This window comes from Sorex fumeus, unplaced genomic scaffold (assembly GCF_029834395.1).
Source record: "Sorex fumeus unplaced genomic scaffold, SorFum_2.1 ptg000047l, whole genome shotgun sequence".
In the NCBI taxonomy this organism is placed as follows: domain Eukaryota; kingdom Metazoa; phylum Chordata; class Mammalia; order Eulipotyphla; family Soricidae; genus Sorex; species Sorex fumeus.
This window is the reverse complement of record NW_026606104.1, coordinates 42,154,211-42,169,164: the sequence shown is the minus strand read 5'-3', so window position 1 is coordinate 42,169,164 and position 14,954 is coordinate 42,154,211. Positions and strand designations below refer to the sequence as shown.

Below are 14,954 nucleotides of genomic sequence, written 5' to 3'. Positions count from 1 at the left end.
TACCTTTCTTTAAATTTTTTTTTACTATTTTTATTGAGGTGCTAGAATTTATAATACTGTTTCATACTTTTCATCATGCATACATCATTCTGACACCACACCCACCACCAGAGAGTACACATCCCTCCACTAGTGTCCCAAGGTAGAACACAAAGTTCCAGCCATCAGCACCCTCCCCATGTAAGCTGAGTTCTATAGACAAAATCTTCATTCCAATGACTTTGACCATCTGTTGTTATCCTTTACTGTTTCCTTTTAATTCAAGATATGGGTGATTCTCTCTCTCTCTCTCTCTCTCTCTCTCTCTCTGGTGACACCTACACACGAGTAAATCTGGCATTCCATACTCATACTACCCTACCTTTCTAAATGATTGGATTTTCTGTGCTACTTTTCCTTTCTGTTTGGGTAATGGAGAGTTACTAACATACTTTGTTTGGGGCCTTTCCTGCTAGTTGGTGCTGCCAGGACTATACCTAGAGCTGCTAGGTATAATTGGTGGTGGTGGTGTGGGGGAAGTTGGGAGCTGGGGTAGGCACGCAGCTAGGGCCCCCTACATTCAAGTATCTGCTCTTCCTGCTTGAGCTACATCCTCTGCCCCTAGCTAATTTTTTTTTAATTGTACTGGATCATTGTATGACTGAAACACAAGCATGAAAGTTTGTAAGTCTGTAACTGTACCTCACGGTGATTCATTTAAGAATAAAAAAAATAAAAATTAAAAAAAATAAAACAACCTCTCCCAAGAAAACCTTTTGTGAAACATCTCAGGAGTTCTGTTCAAATTCAGACTTTTGGAAAAAAAAAAACAATTTATTTTTATTATTTAAAACTTTTAACATGAGAATGTATTGCAGATTTGCTTTTTTGGTTTTTGTGGAGTAGTTGGGCCTAGCCAGTGTGGTGCTCAGGGGTGATTCCTGACCCTGGGCTCAGGAGTGACCCCTGAAACTGAATGCAATGCTCCCCTAGCTAATTCTTACAGGTTTGCCTGAACCTAGATAGGTTTCATCTAGTCACATTCTAATTTTTCTAAAATTTTATTATAATATATCAGTATACATGCCTTCAGTATTTTGTAGGCGATAAAACGCCTTCATACCCACCACTTGACTCTCCTAACTCTGTCCTGCTGGTTTCATTTGTGGGTTTTATTATTTCCATTTTACAAGTAGCATTCAGAGGGGGATTGGGTCATGCTCGTTAGTGTTCAAGAGCTACTCTCTAGAGGTGCTTGGGGAAGCATGTGGTAGTGCCTGGAATTGAACCTGAGCCTCTGTAGGTAAAATAGCAGGTAAAGAATGTGCTCCAGCCTTCTGAGCTATCTCCCAACTCCAGGTAACATTTTAATTATTTATTAAGCTGAAAACCAGCAAGAATATCAAGTCTGGCCAAAGGTCTCAAGCTGAGTTGGGCTTGGGACCAGAACTCGATTTGATCATGGTGCCCTACCTCGGTGGACTCTCTGAATGACCTGGGAGCACCCAGAGAGAGGGCCCCACCCAAGCTGTCTCCGCCCCTCCCCCCAGGCTGTGTGCTAACTCCTCTCTGCCTGGATCAGGTCACTGCACACAGAGGAGTGGACTCTCAGCGCCACTGTTGTCCAGTGTGCCCAGGAGACCATAAAAACGGGGAGCTTTTAGACAAGGGAGTAGGATGCTGAAGTTTTCCATTTCCATGGTGTCAGAGTTTGAATCCAGGGCCTCACACGTGCCAAGTCAAGTGCTCTGCAGCTGGGCCACACCCCAAGCTTTATGGGGGTGGCTGTCACAGGTGTCCAGACACAGGTTCTTGGACTGGGCGGATGAGGGAAGCTGTCTAAACTGAGGCTTTTGGACGGGAACTTGAGCCCAAAATGGGGGGTGCAGAGCTGGGGTGTTGCTCCTCTGGCCTAGCACTTCTCGTCCAGAATCCGTTGGCAGGGTTGAGTCCCTGTGTGTACGCGGCTTGAGCTGGGAAGCTTGTCCCCGCTGGTACCCCACCTGCCCCTCCGGTGGAACTCAGGCGCAGGCAGCCGAGGGAGGGGTCGCCGAGCGAGCAAAGGGCTCGGGGCGCCCCGATTCCCGCCCAGTGACCGCAGGCGCTCCCGAGCTCCGTGGCGGCCGCCGTGGGTGACCCGCGCGCTTCGGCGGGCGGCACGTTGGGGCGCGGCTGCTGTGCGCGGACCGCAGGGGCTCGCCCGGGCCCGCAACCCCCGAGCCGGCGCAGGCCCGCCCGCCGCTGCCCAGCCCGCCCCCGGCTCGGGGCGGGGCGCTCGCCCTACGCCCCTTTATCAGCCGGCTCGGGGGCCCGCCTGGGAGCGTGCGGGTCGGAGCTGCCTGTCCCCGCGCCCCTGGGCCACAGGTACACGGCCGGGAGGGCGCTGCGCGGTCGCGGGGCTGCTGAGCGCTCGGCGGGACCCGGGCTCCCGGGCTCCGTCGGGCCGGGAGGGAGGCGAGCTGCGGGGAATCCTGCGGGGAGGAAGCGAGGAGCAGCAGCACCGCGTAGCGGCGGGGAGCGGCTCTGTTAAGAGTAGGGTGGGGGACTTCAGTCAGAGGGAGGGGCTCCCCCAGTGGGAGCAGGGACCCCGGGGACGTGCGTCTGGGGGATGCGGGGGAGGGCAGTGGAGACAGGGAGCTGGGCGTGAGGGGAGTTATCTGCGAGGGAGTGAGCAGAGGGGAGGGCTGAGGATCCCTGGTGGCCCGGAAGATTGCGGTCCGCGCCCCCTATGAATCTAGGGGACACTACGGACAGACGTGGGGTGGTTGTGGTGGGGGTGAGAACTGGGACTGGGTGATGCGCGGGGTTCCAGCTGAGAAACTAAATGGCACCAGTGGTGTTGCAGAACGGTTGCTCCGAAGGCCCGTGGGGAGCGGCCTCCTCGAGGGAAGGGGAAGAGAAACCCACATATTTGCATTAAGCTTGAAGGCTTTGAGACCCCCCCAAACACCAGGCTTCCTTGGGGTTGCACCCCCAGATCTGGCAGGAGTGAATGGCCAGCTCAGACCAAGCCTGGTGGGCAGAAGAATGGTCCTGAGAGTTTGCCGGATTCTCAGGGCTTTGTAGTAATGGTGTGAATGGTGAGAACATCAGGTGTTACAGCCTCTTCCCAGTGATCTGGGTACCTCCTGTCTCTCCGTGCTGGGTGGGGACTGTACCCAGCTCCCCAGGCCCCTCAGGATCTGCTCTTCTTGCTCTTCCTTGTCCTCAGAGCAATTGAGTCTGAGAGCCCTTCCTCTGGGAGTTATTTATTAAATTTCTATTTCAGTTTCCAATAGTGCAGTTTCACGATAAAAGTTCAAAGGTTCAATATGGAGGACCAAAGTGCAATTACAAAAATGGAAGAAAAAAGAAAGCAACAAAGTATACTTCCTGTTTAGTTTTGGAAGATGACGAGGAACTTAAACACTTCTGATGGAGCTCGGGAATTGGTTTGTTTTGAAGGGGGATGGCTAAGATCAGGAGGTTAGCCAGAGCTGAAAACTTTGCTTCAATAATTTGTACACCCCTTCGCCCCCACCCCCACACTGGGTATCTGGGAGTGACCACAGCAGATAAAAGGCCAAAGCATGAGTTCTGCAATAAGACAGTTGCCCTGTGCTTTTCCGCAGTCAGGGCACTGACACCAGCTGACATGGAGGTCAAGCTGCTGCAAGGGGAGGGGAAATGCACTGAAGATTTTTGCCAGTAACATGTTACTGTTAACCATGAATGGGAGAGCCTGGTAGATGGATGATATTTCAGGTTTTCCCATACTATGTTGTCCTGGTCAGGACTCCTTAAGTTTTATTCCTGACAGCCCCAGGATTAATGCTGCTTTGGCCTTATTTTTATCTAATGAAGTTAAATGTTGCCTTCTATGCTAAGATAAAGCATCTTTGGAGGAAAATGTTGAACAATGGGGGTCCCCTGTGGAGTGGCAGTGAACATTTTGCATGCCAGGAAAGGGCGAAAGAGGAAGTAAAATTATAACCAAATAATATTTGAAATAGTTGGGTATTAGGCTGTTAGGCTCCAAGAGAGTAGATTTTAATACTTTCATTGTAGCTGGGCTTTAGTTCTATGAGGGTAATATTAAAAACCTTTGGTAAATTTATTCTTTCCTTTGACATTTGGAGAAATGGGGCCAAGGGACTTGTCCAAGGTCACACAGACATCAAGGGGCTGAACCAGGGCAAGAACACAATAAAAAGTGAAACCAGTGCTGTGCCAACACAGCCCTTCTTTTACTTTCAAAGGAGCCCTTGTGGTAGCCATTCTTAGTTTTCCATTAGGTTACAGAATTTCAGCAAAGTCACCTACACAGCTGTTAAAATCAGACCTTTAATCCCATCCTACATAAAAATGGGGATTCTAGGACCAGAGAGATAGTACAATGGATAGGGTGCTTGCCTTGCATGCGGGCAACTGGGTTTGATCCCTGAAACCCTGATATGGTCCCCCCAAGCCCTGCCAGGAATGATTCCTGAGTGCGGAGTCAGAAGGAAACTCTGAGCATCACCAGGTGTGGCCCCAAAACAAAACTAAACAAAACAAAAAAAGGATTCTGATTTCTCTCTTCAGTGCTCTACTATGGCCTCCTGGGAGCTTCCTTGTGGGCTGGATTTGTTTGAGTCCAGGGCCTCTCTGTTGTGTGTGGGAGCTCCTACAGGGCAGAGAGCTTGTCTGCTCTGCATTGTCCAGTGCCCCAGCCTTGTAGCTCTGGGCCTGGGATATAGTAAGCTGGGGTCAGATGTGAGCAATGAGAAATGGGAATCACCCAAGGCTCTTCCCGCTCCATATCTCATTTGCTGTCTCATCCCCACAACCTCCTCTTGTTTTGCAACCAGAGCCGTTAGTTTAGGGGACCCTGAGGGTGGAGACCTGCAGGAAGTGGGGGTGACAAACTTTGCTTGAGGAGTGAGTGTACGGGCCTTAAGTTTAGGAAAGGGGGATTATGAACGGAAGTGGGAGGAGGCAGGGAGTCAAACTCAGAGAAGAAGTCCCAGTAGGGTTCTGGAGACCTCCGTGATGAGGCCCAGCCAACCTGGAAGCCACCCAACGCTGCAGACAAGCCCAGTCGGGCCACATGCCTTTTGGATGATTTGCTAGCATGTTCTATTCCCTCTACCTTCCGTCTGGGGGTGGTGCAAATGGGACTAAAGCATATTCCCTGAGAATCTCATTCCACAGCCCCTTCCTTCACTTGGATCATGAAGTGAAAATCTTCAAGGCTCTGTGGCCCCAGAGGGTGTATTCTGAAGGTTCTTTGTTGAGGAATTTTTTTTTTCTTAAATAAAATAGTGTTAGTATCCCCAAAAGTCTAAACTTCAGCTGAAATCCTGTTTCCTAAATGCACCTTTAGAGAAAGGGATGTGTTTAAAGAGAGCAAGATGGGATCAGACATCACAGCCCCAAAGTGCTTGCTTGATATGCGGCCAACCCGGGTTCAGTTCCAGCACCTATTTTATGGTGCCCTGAGCCCAGACAGAAGTGACCTGAGTGCAGAGGGTGGAGACCTGCAGGAAGTGGGGGTGACAAACTTTGCTTGAGCCTGGAGTAAACCCTGAGCACCAACTAGCTATGGCCCTAAAACCTAAATAAATAATTTTCTAAGACCCTCAAATCTAGTGGAACCAGCTGTTCAGGGGTAAAAGAGAACTATTTTTTTTTTTTTTGCTCTTATCTGTTTTGGGGCCACACCAGCAGTGCTCAGGGCTTACTCCTGGCTTTGCACTTAGGGGTCACTCTTGGTGACAATCAGGGAACCATATGTATGAAGTGCCATTGATCAAACCTGGGTCGAACTCATGCCAAGCTACAAGTTACCCACTCTACTATCCCGGCCCCAGGACTGAGGGTGTGTGTGTGTGTGTGTGTGTGTGTGTGTGTGTGTGTGTTTGGGTTATACCTGATCGTACTATCGGACTACTTCTGGGTCAGTGCTTAGGGGTTGTTCCCAGCAGTATTCAGGTATTGAACTGGGGCTCCTGTGTGCAAAGCTTGTGCTTCAGCCCTTTAAACTAGCTCCCTAGTCCAGAGAACTGAGTGTTTTAGACAACACCAAATAATCTCTCAAGCTATATATATTTCACATATTTCTACCATTGCTAATTATAATAGTAGTTATTGAGTTCATAAATTGTGCTGATAAGTTTAATCTTTGCAGCAGGGTAGGAGGTATATCCTATTATAATTATCATGTGGGAGCAGAGAAGGTTAGTCACTTGAGTATGGTCATACAGCTGATACATTATGGAATCAGGAGTCAAATCTGGCTTGTCCAAACCTAAAATCTTCATATATATTTTCTTCTTTATTTCTAATTTCCTTTTACTCAGCCTCTTGTTGAGTAGGGAACAGAAGTCAGTCAAATTTGCCTGACAACCAACCACCAGACCAGGACACCCGATCTCAGCCCAGTTCTGTCTGCTTTGCTGTGTGATCTTGGGTAAGTCCCCACTTTTCAGCTGGCTTCTCCTTTTCCCAACTGTTTCCTGCAGAGAGTATTGGGAGGTTCCTTCTCTGTGGACACCTGGCTAAGGGGACAGTTTAGTCTGAACTTGAGCTTTGTGGTATTGGGGAGGTGGGAGAGGGGCATGATGGGAGGTTGTCTTTATTTATTTTGCTTTTTTTGGGTCACACCCGGCGATGCACAGGGGTATTCCTGGCTCTGCACTCAGGAATTACTCCTGGAGGTACTCAGGGGACCATATGGAATGCTGGGAATCGAACCCGGGTCAGCTGTATGCATGTCCAACGCCCTACCTACTGTGCTATTGTTCCAGCCCCGGTTGTCTTTATTTTTGATTATTACTAGGAGCGATTTGCTCGAGCGGGCCCAGTAACGTCTCCATTGGAGACTTTGTTGTTACTGTGTCTGGCATATGAAATACTCTCGGTAGCTAGGCCGACCCGAGTTCGATTCCTCCGCCCCTCTCGGAGAGCCCGGCAAGCTACCGAGAGTATTCGATATGCCAGACACAGTAACAACAAAGTCTCCAATGGAGACGTTACTGGGCCCGCTCGAGCAAATCGACGATCAACGGGAGGGCCTTTACCTTTACCTTACTAGGAGCGATAGCACAGCGGTAGGGCATTTGCCTTGCACGCAGCTGACCCGGACGACCTGGGTTCGATTCTTCCACCCCTCTCAGAGAGCCGGCAAGCTACTGAGAGTATCTCACCAGCACGGCAAAGCCTGGCAAGCTACCCATGACGTATTCGATATACCAAACACAGTAACAACAAGTCTCACAATGGAGAGGTTACTGGGCCCCCTCGAGCAAATCAACGAACAACAGAAGGACAGTGCTACAGTGCTACTAAGAGTTTAAAAAAAATTAATTAATCCACCTAGAACAGGGATAGAAAACTCCTCTGCAAATGACCAGATAATCATTACACCTTTAAAAAATTTTTTTTTATTGAGATTTAGTGACTTACAATGCCGTAAATAATGGTTTATCATGCACAATTCCCATACCACACCCATCACCAGTGTACCTGGGGGTGGTCTTTAGCCCCACCCTCTGGTGACATCACACAAGCCCCCTAAGTCTCTGGAAGCCCCGCCCCTAGTGACCCTCACTGGTGAAAGGGCCCCTCAGTGCTTGGCATCTGGAGAATTTTCCTCATCCCACAGCAGAAGTCATCAACCCCCAGATTCAAGGGGAACCCCTAGGTAACCCCTGCATTTGGGAGGCCATTGAACTATGCTAGGCAGGACTGGGCTGCTGGGCACCAGTTGGTCCTGACAGCAAGGTGGGCACTCCCTAGAGGATGTCTTCAAGGGCATACTGCGGATACCACCCTCATCCTTCCAGCTCATACTTAGCTCTGCCTCCCCCCACCCTCCCATCCCCTATCCCCCCTCACCCCCATTTCTTTCTCCTGAAGTCAGAGCCCCTTTCCATGCTGTCAGGACCTAGGGACTCATATTGAAGATAAAACTGTTCCGGTGGAATGGACTTTGGCTGAAGCTGGACTAAAACGTGAGAGCAGGATCTGTGTTTTCCCAGCATGTGGCCTGCAGTTCCGGGCCCAGGGACCCTTGTATATGAGGGAGCTGACCGGGAACTACATCCACCTAGGGGGAGCTGTGAACCAACGCTTTGCTGGTGCTTAGTGTGTGGATAACTGACTACTGGGGGACACTGTAGCGTCCCGTTGTTCATTGATTTGCTCGAGCGGGCACCAATAATGTGTCCATTCGTCCCTGTTGCATGCTAGTATAGCCTAATGGCGTCTGCTTGCTCCAGGAACATGAAGTGAGACTTGTTGTTACTGTTTTTGGCATATAAAATACGCCATGGGTAGTTTGCCAGGCTCTGCTGTGCGGGCGGGATACTCTTGGTAGCTGCTGGGCTCTGCGAGAGGGACAGAGGAATTGAACCCAAGTCGACCGTGTGCAAGGCAAACGCCCTACCCACTGTGCTATCGCTCCAGCTGGGGGACACAGAAGTGCCAAATCCAGCGTGTGAGTAACTGGCCAGAGAGAGATGCTGAAGTTCCTGGATGCAAGTCAGTTGCTAGGGAAACAGTTTATATGAAAGGATGTTTACAGTTTATAAGATGGATGTGGTTGTTCGCTTTTGGACAGCATTTCCCAGAGTGGTTCTGTGATCTGCAGAAAACAGGCCAGAGAACTGGGTGCAAATCATTCTCTCTCTCTCTCTCTCTCTCTCTCTCTCTCTCTCTCTCTCTCTCTCTCCCTCCCTCTCTCTCTGACCTTGGGTAAGGAGAGTTTCTAATTGCTCTGAATTACATTAAGCTCAACAATAAAAAGGGCATAATAATACCTGCTTGACAGATGAGAATTAGTTCCAACAAGGCTATGAAGAATGAGCACAGAGTCAGCTGTATAAAATTTCAGCTTTCTAGTTATTACTGGGAATGGAATGTTTGATCACATAAATGCAAGGTCAACACAATGGAACGGGCTTCCTTACCATGCTGAGATGCTTAAGAAGTTCCAAGTGCAGGTATGGAGCCCTGGGCTGAACTTGACAATGCCTGGTGACCCAGGGACTAGGCAGCAACCTCTTGTTATCATTCCTTGTTCTTTGCCCTTCTGGAGGAATGTAAACTTTACTAAATTGAGCCGCTCTAGGGAAGGCTTTGCTGTCTTAGGGGTTTTGCTTCCTCGGTGTGAAATAAAAGGGAGTTGCATGAGGATTTCTTTTGCCTCAGAGGTTCTGAGTGTGAAAGACTAAGCTGTGGACAAGTGTGGAGGGCAGACATTTGAGGCTTCTGAAGTTTGGGATTTGGGGGAAGAGAAATTCAGTACTGGCTCCCTAGCCAGCATGTAGCACTAGGGAGTTCTCATGGTCTGGAATAGCAGTGGTCCTGTTAATTAGTCCCAGCCTGCTCCTTTACCCTGCCCTGAGCCAGGCTGTCTGGAACCGGAAGAAGATTGTCCACACATGCCTTCTGGAGCAATCTGTCCAGACGCTTTGACTGGTATAATTCTTGCCTTCTCTCTGGGAAAGGTCAGAGGATCAGGTGCAAAACAGAGGCGCAAATCACACTGGGGTGTGGAGGAATGTGATCGAAGGGCTTGTTTTCATGCTTGCTGTCTTTGCATAGCAAGTACCTCTCATTTACATGGTGTGTATGTGTGTGTGTGTGTGTGTGTGTGTGTGTGTGTGTGTGTGTGTTTTGGGTGTTTCTGTATCAGGGAACATGAATGCTAGCATATTCTGCATATATCTTCCAATCTCCGATTGTGAACTGGTATAAAGATAGTTGCAATAAATATATGATGAACCAAGGACAAAAACCTAGCTTCCAAATCCTTAAACTTATTTGAGGAAGGGGAGCAGTCCAGCAGGTTCTAGTTTTTGAGTAAATATTTATTTAGTGAAGCAAGAGAGCTTTTTATTGAATGAAACTTGCTTAGAAAGATGTGAGGGGAATGAAAGAGAGATGTACGTGCTCAAGAGAAAACACTGGCTTCTCTAGAGTGGAAACAGGCAAGCAAAAAAATAGAGACGAGCAAGCACGGTACGTGTTCAAGAAGAAGACAGGCTTGAAGAGCAAGCCATAGGAGATATTTAATAAATGACATGGTAATGAAAAGCTGAATTAAGCAGCCAGTACTAGACAACAACTATAGAATTATGAAATGATTAATAGCACTGGTCAAATCATTTTCAGAGGGCCTTTTAGGGTAACAGTAAACATAATGTGGGGCTGGAGCGATAGTGCAGTGGTTAGGGTACTTGTTTTGCATGCAGCAGACCCAGCTTTGATCCCTGGCATCCCCTATGGTCCCCTGAACACCATCAGGAGTGATTTCTGGATGCAGAGCCAAAGCCAGGAGTAACCCCTGAGCACTGCAAGGTGTGACCCATCACCCCCCCCCAAAAAAAAGAGGTGGTGGCTCTACTGCTCCCTAGTTGGGTGGTTGCGCAAAGTACTTAACTTCACTATGTCTCAGTTTCCTTTCTCAAAAAGATAGTAATAGGGGCTGGAGAAGTAGTACAGGGGTTAAGGCGTTAAAGCACGTGAGTTGCAGGGTGCTTAATTCCTTTGCACCGTGGTACCCTGTACATTGCCAGGCACAGCCCTACACACTTTGCAAGGTGTGTAACCCCGGCACCCTTAGCACCAAACGGATGACCCAGCTCATCCCCACACCTCAGGACTTGAGCATCCTTGAGCCTTCACATTAAATGTTTGACCTGTTTGGCTGAGAAATGTGGGAGGAGACGCCCACTGCCCCCAGTGGAAATAATGCTAGCACCTACCTCACAAGGGATTATGAAGCATAAAGGAGTCAATAGCAATCAAGTGCTTAAAACAGTGTCTGGCACATAGCAAGTACTATGGATGCAAGTTTTCCTCTCTATACACCCTACTGTAGATGTACCAAGGGCAGGGAGCATGCCCTTTCCCTCTCTGTCCTCCCCTAGAACAGGACAGGATAGAAAGGAGGCTCAGAAAATGTTTGCTCAATGAAGGAATGACTTCGTTTCAAGTGCTATGTTGTAAAAACCCACACAGGGAGGTTGGGGTAGCTGGGAGCATTAAGGAGTCCTCTGGAGATGGTGGCAGCTTGTAGTGCCTTTGAAAGGTTTCAGTGGAGGAAAGGAAGTTGGCATGAGTATACTGTTTGGCTTAGGTGGGATATGAGGGTGGGAGTAAGTCTTGTATTTTTTTTATGCCCTAAGGTGAAGAGTTAGAGCAGGTTCAATTAGCAGCTATGGGTGTGGGAGGAAGGCTGTAGAGGGGCATTTCTGAGAGGGGGTATTGTTGAGGAAAAGGGTTCTTTTGGTTTGAACCCAAATTTCTGACACACACACCACACATTCCAGTGAAAGGGCTGCTTTTATAGACTCAACTGATTGTTCCTGGAGGACTTTCAGGAAAAAAGTGGTTTTATGAGTGAGTCTTCAAGAGTGTGAAGTGTTTTGGGATGCTGTTGTATGTTCTATCATTCGGCAAATGCTGAAAGTCAGCTACTTGTTAAACCTAAGGGCATAAAACAATGAGATAAACTGCCTTGCTTCTGTAAGTTCACATCAACTTTAATGCCATGTGGCTGAGAAGTGTTAATGGTCATAGGATGGGCACCTGAAGGCAGACAGTAAAGCAGAGAACTGTTTCCTTTTGACCACATCTGGTGATGCTCAGGGGTTATTCCTGGCTTTGCTTTCTCAGGAATTACTCCTAGCAGTGCTCAAGAGACGATATTGGATGCTCTAGAGCGAGCACTGTACTGTCCTTTCAGCCCCAAGCAGATCTTGTTGGAGGTTCTGAAGGCAGGAAAAATATAGGAAGAAATAGGTCTTGGAAGGATGAATAGGGATTTGCCAGGTACACAAGACAAGAAAATGTCTCAGGCAGAGGAAATAGCTGTGTAAAGAATACTGTGGTGTTTGGTGAGACTGTGGCCCTATCTGAAGTGCATTGTGGTTGAATAATAACACTGGAAGAAGACCGTGTCAGGTAATGGAGGTCAGTGAGAGACCCTGGCCACGCTGAAGGGTCAAAAGGTGGAGGCCTAAAGTCTATTGGTGTTGCCACAGGTGAACACTGGTGACAGCCTGAACGTAGAAGAGAAAAACAGGGCTTGTTGGCCTAATATCAGGTCTGGGGAGGGATGACTAGGGTCGTGAGCCCCACAGATGAATGCATACTCACACAGTTGAGCACCAGCTATGTGCCAGGCACTGTTCTAGGCACCTGGGATGTGTGAGGGGCTGAGCAGTTCTGAGGTGACTAAACTGTTCTGAGGTGACTGCTAAACTGTCGTTCAACTTGACACCCTTCCTCTTAAACTCAACGTGGAAAAGAGAAGAAAGAACTGGCATCAGAGGGCCAGAGCAATAGTATAGCATGCTTTGTTTTTCCCTTGTACATGGCTGACCTGGGTTTGACCCTGTCACCCCATACAGGCCCAAGCCTGCCAGGAGTGATTCCTGAGTGCAGAGCCAGGAGTAAGGAGAGAGAGAGACAGACAGATAGACAGAAAGGGAGAGGGAGAGAGAGGGAGAGGGTGAGAGAGAGAGAAAGAGAGAGAGAGAGAGAGGAGAGAGAAAGGGAGAGAGAGAGAGAGAGAGAGAGAGAGAGAGAGAGAGATGAACTGGCGCCAGAACCATCCAGAGGTGGTTCCTGTGGGGGAGGAGTTGGACACCAGCCACCTGACCTTGCTCTGTTCTCTCAGCTCCCTCCCTGATCCACAGCTATGGCCACTGGAGTGGCCCAGAAGCTCAGCCACCACCCATCGTCCAGTTTGCGGCAGCTCCACCGGGAACCCCAGCCACCCGCACAACCAGAGTCTGTCTTCACAGTGGACAGAGCCGCGGTGCCTCCCCTCTTCTGGAAGCCCTACATCTATGTGGGCTACCGGCCGCTGCACCAGACCTGGCGCTTCTACTTCCGCACGTTGTTCCAGCAGCACAACGAGGCAGTGAACGTGTGGACCCACCTGCTGGCGGCACTGATGCTGCTGCTGCGGCTGGTCCTCTTTGTGGGGACCGTGGACTTCTGGGGAGACCCTCATGCCCTGCCCCTCTTCATCATTGTCTTCGCCTCCTTCACCTACCTCTCACTCAGTGCCCTGGCTCACCTCCTGCAGGCCAAGTCCGAGTTCTGGCACTATTGCTTCTTCTTCCTGGACTATGTGGGTGTGGCTGTGTACCAGTTTGGCAGCGCCCTGGCGCACTTCTACTACGCCATTGAGCCTGCCTGGCACGCTCAGGTGCAGGCCATTTTCTTGCCCATGGCTGCCTTTCTCGCCTGGCTTTCCTGCACTGGCTCCTGCTACAACAAGTATAGCCAGAAACCCGGCCTGCTGGGCCGCACTTGCCAGGAGGTGCCCTCGGCTCTGGCTTATGCATTAGACATCAGTCCTGTGGTACACCGCATCCTGGTATCCCCCAGCCCTGCCACAGACGACCCAGCTCTTCTTTACCACAAGTGCCAAGTGGTTTTCTTCCTGATGGCTGCCGCCTTCTTCTCAGCCTTAATGCCCGAGCGCTGGTTCCCTGGCAGTTGCCACCTTTTTGGGCAGGGCCACCAAATATTCCACGTCTTCTTGGTGCTGTGCACACTGGCTCAGTTGGAGGCAGTGGCGCTGGACTACAAGGCCAGGCGGCCCATCTACGAGCCTCTGCACACCCGCTGGCCTCACAACTTCTTGGGCCTCTTTCTGCTCACCGTGGGCAGCAGTATCCTCACCGCCTTCCTTCTCAGCCAGCTGGTGCGGCGCAAGCTCCATCAGAAGGCCCAGTGAATGGGCGTGGGGGCTCATAGGGAGGGATGTACAGATGGGGTCTGCAGGTCTGGGCTTGTCCCCAGATGGGGAGGCCTGGTTAAGTTTTTTGTGCCTGGCCTGAGGTGACTCTGCACACTCCTCAGTGGCCAGGGGCAGCACTGGCCAGTCCTTGGAGCTGGGGATTTGCTGGGAGCTGCTGACGTCCATTTCTGGGTCTGCCTCAGCTCCCTGTTCTGGGAGAGGGAAAGAGATAAAGACCTGGGCCACCCTGTTTGCTTCCCCTCATTGCTTCTCACTCAGGGTGAGGATGGGGGTGTTGCTTGGGCCAGGATACCAGGGTTTGGGTTTCTAGATTATCTAGATGGGGCAAAAGGTGGGATTTAGGCCAGAGTCATATTTGATCTAAAATACAATGGTGTCCTCAGCAACTTCCTTTTATTCGAATTTCATTGGTGGCTATGCTCCAGATATGTACAAGATCTTACCATTTCTTGAATTTTGAAGCTATAGTCCCCAAGGGTAGGAGTGAGGCCAGGGGGGAATGAATCCCACCCAGTGCCCTGTATTTCTTTAGCCACTAGTCCAGTGGATCCCACATCTCCTCACTGGGGTTTCTCCAACCAACGCATCTTGTTCCCAGCCTGCTTCCTGGTTCCCTTGTGCTCCATTTAGCTATCCAGACAGTCTTCCCCGGGCCTCTGCTCAGAGGCAGACCATCAGCTGGGGCTGCAGCTTCATGCAGAATGATAAAGGCTTTTAGAGAGAAATGGCTGGTAGGGGAGAAACACTGAGGAGGGACTGACCAGTGCTGCCTGGGACTCTCAGGGTCTTGGGAAAGGTGAATAGATGGTAAAGAGAGGAAGGGCATTACAGGCAGAGGGGAAAACTCTAGCAATATGAAGTTCAGTGGGGCTGCAGCTAGAGGTAGTTTGGACTCTGACATGTCCTGAGTACAATAAAGTGACTGTGATAATTGCTGTCTCTTTGCTTTTTCACTCTTGTCCCAGTAAGGGGGCCCTTCCCAGAGGTCCCTAGAGATTGCTAAGGGTGTTGGAGGAAAGGCTTTTCAGAGGAAATTTGGATCCCTGGGGTGGACATCAGGAGGAGAGAGGCAATTCTTATTTTTTCTTTGTCCAGAGGTAGGGCTAGGACTATATATGAAACTTGGGGAGAGGTGAGGGAATGAAGGGAAGTTGAGAAAAAATGTTTAGCTCGGGATGTACTTTGATTCTAGAGCACAGATCTTGCATGTGAATTCCTGTTTGACCACACT

At 49.7% G+C, this 14,954-nt stretch overlaps 1 protein-coding gene across 4 annotated transcripts in view; it reads left to right on the top strand.

Annotated features, from left to right (window-relative positions):
- PAQR7 (progestin and adipoQ receptor family member 7) overlaps positions 1-14,707 on the top strand; it is a 30,090-nt gene extending 15,383 nt beyond the window's left edge. Inside the window, exons 1-3 of one of the 4 annotated variants that reach the window (XM_056123296.1) lie at positions 2,160-2,343; positions 6,315-6,409; positions 12,629-14,707. In XM_056123296.1, coding sequence (XP_055979271.1) covers positions 12,650-13,699 — 1,050 coding nt within the window. In that variant the 5' untranslated portion in view covers positions 2,160-2,343; positions 6,315-6,409; positions 12,629-12,649 and the 3' untranslated portion in view covers positions 13,700-14,707. Of the gene's footprint in view, positions 1-2,158; positions 2,344-6,299; positions 6,410-12,628 lie in introns of those variants that run through there. The other 3 variants (XM_056123297.1, XM_056123298.1, XM_056123299.1) reach the window with 3 other exon arrangements.
- Positions 14,708-14,954: the final 247 nt, after the last annotated feature.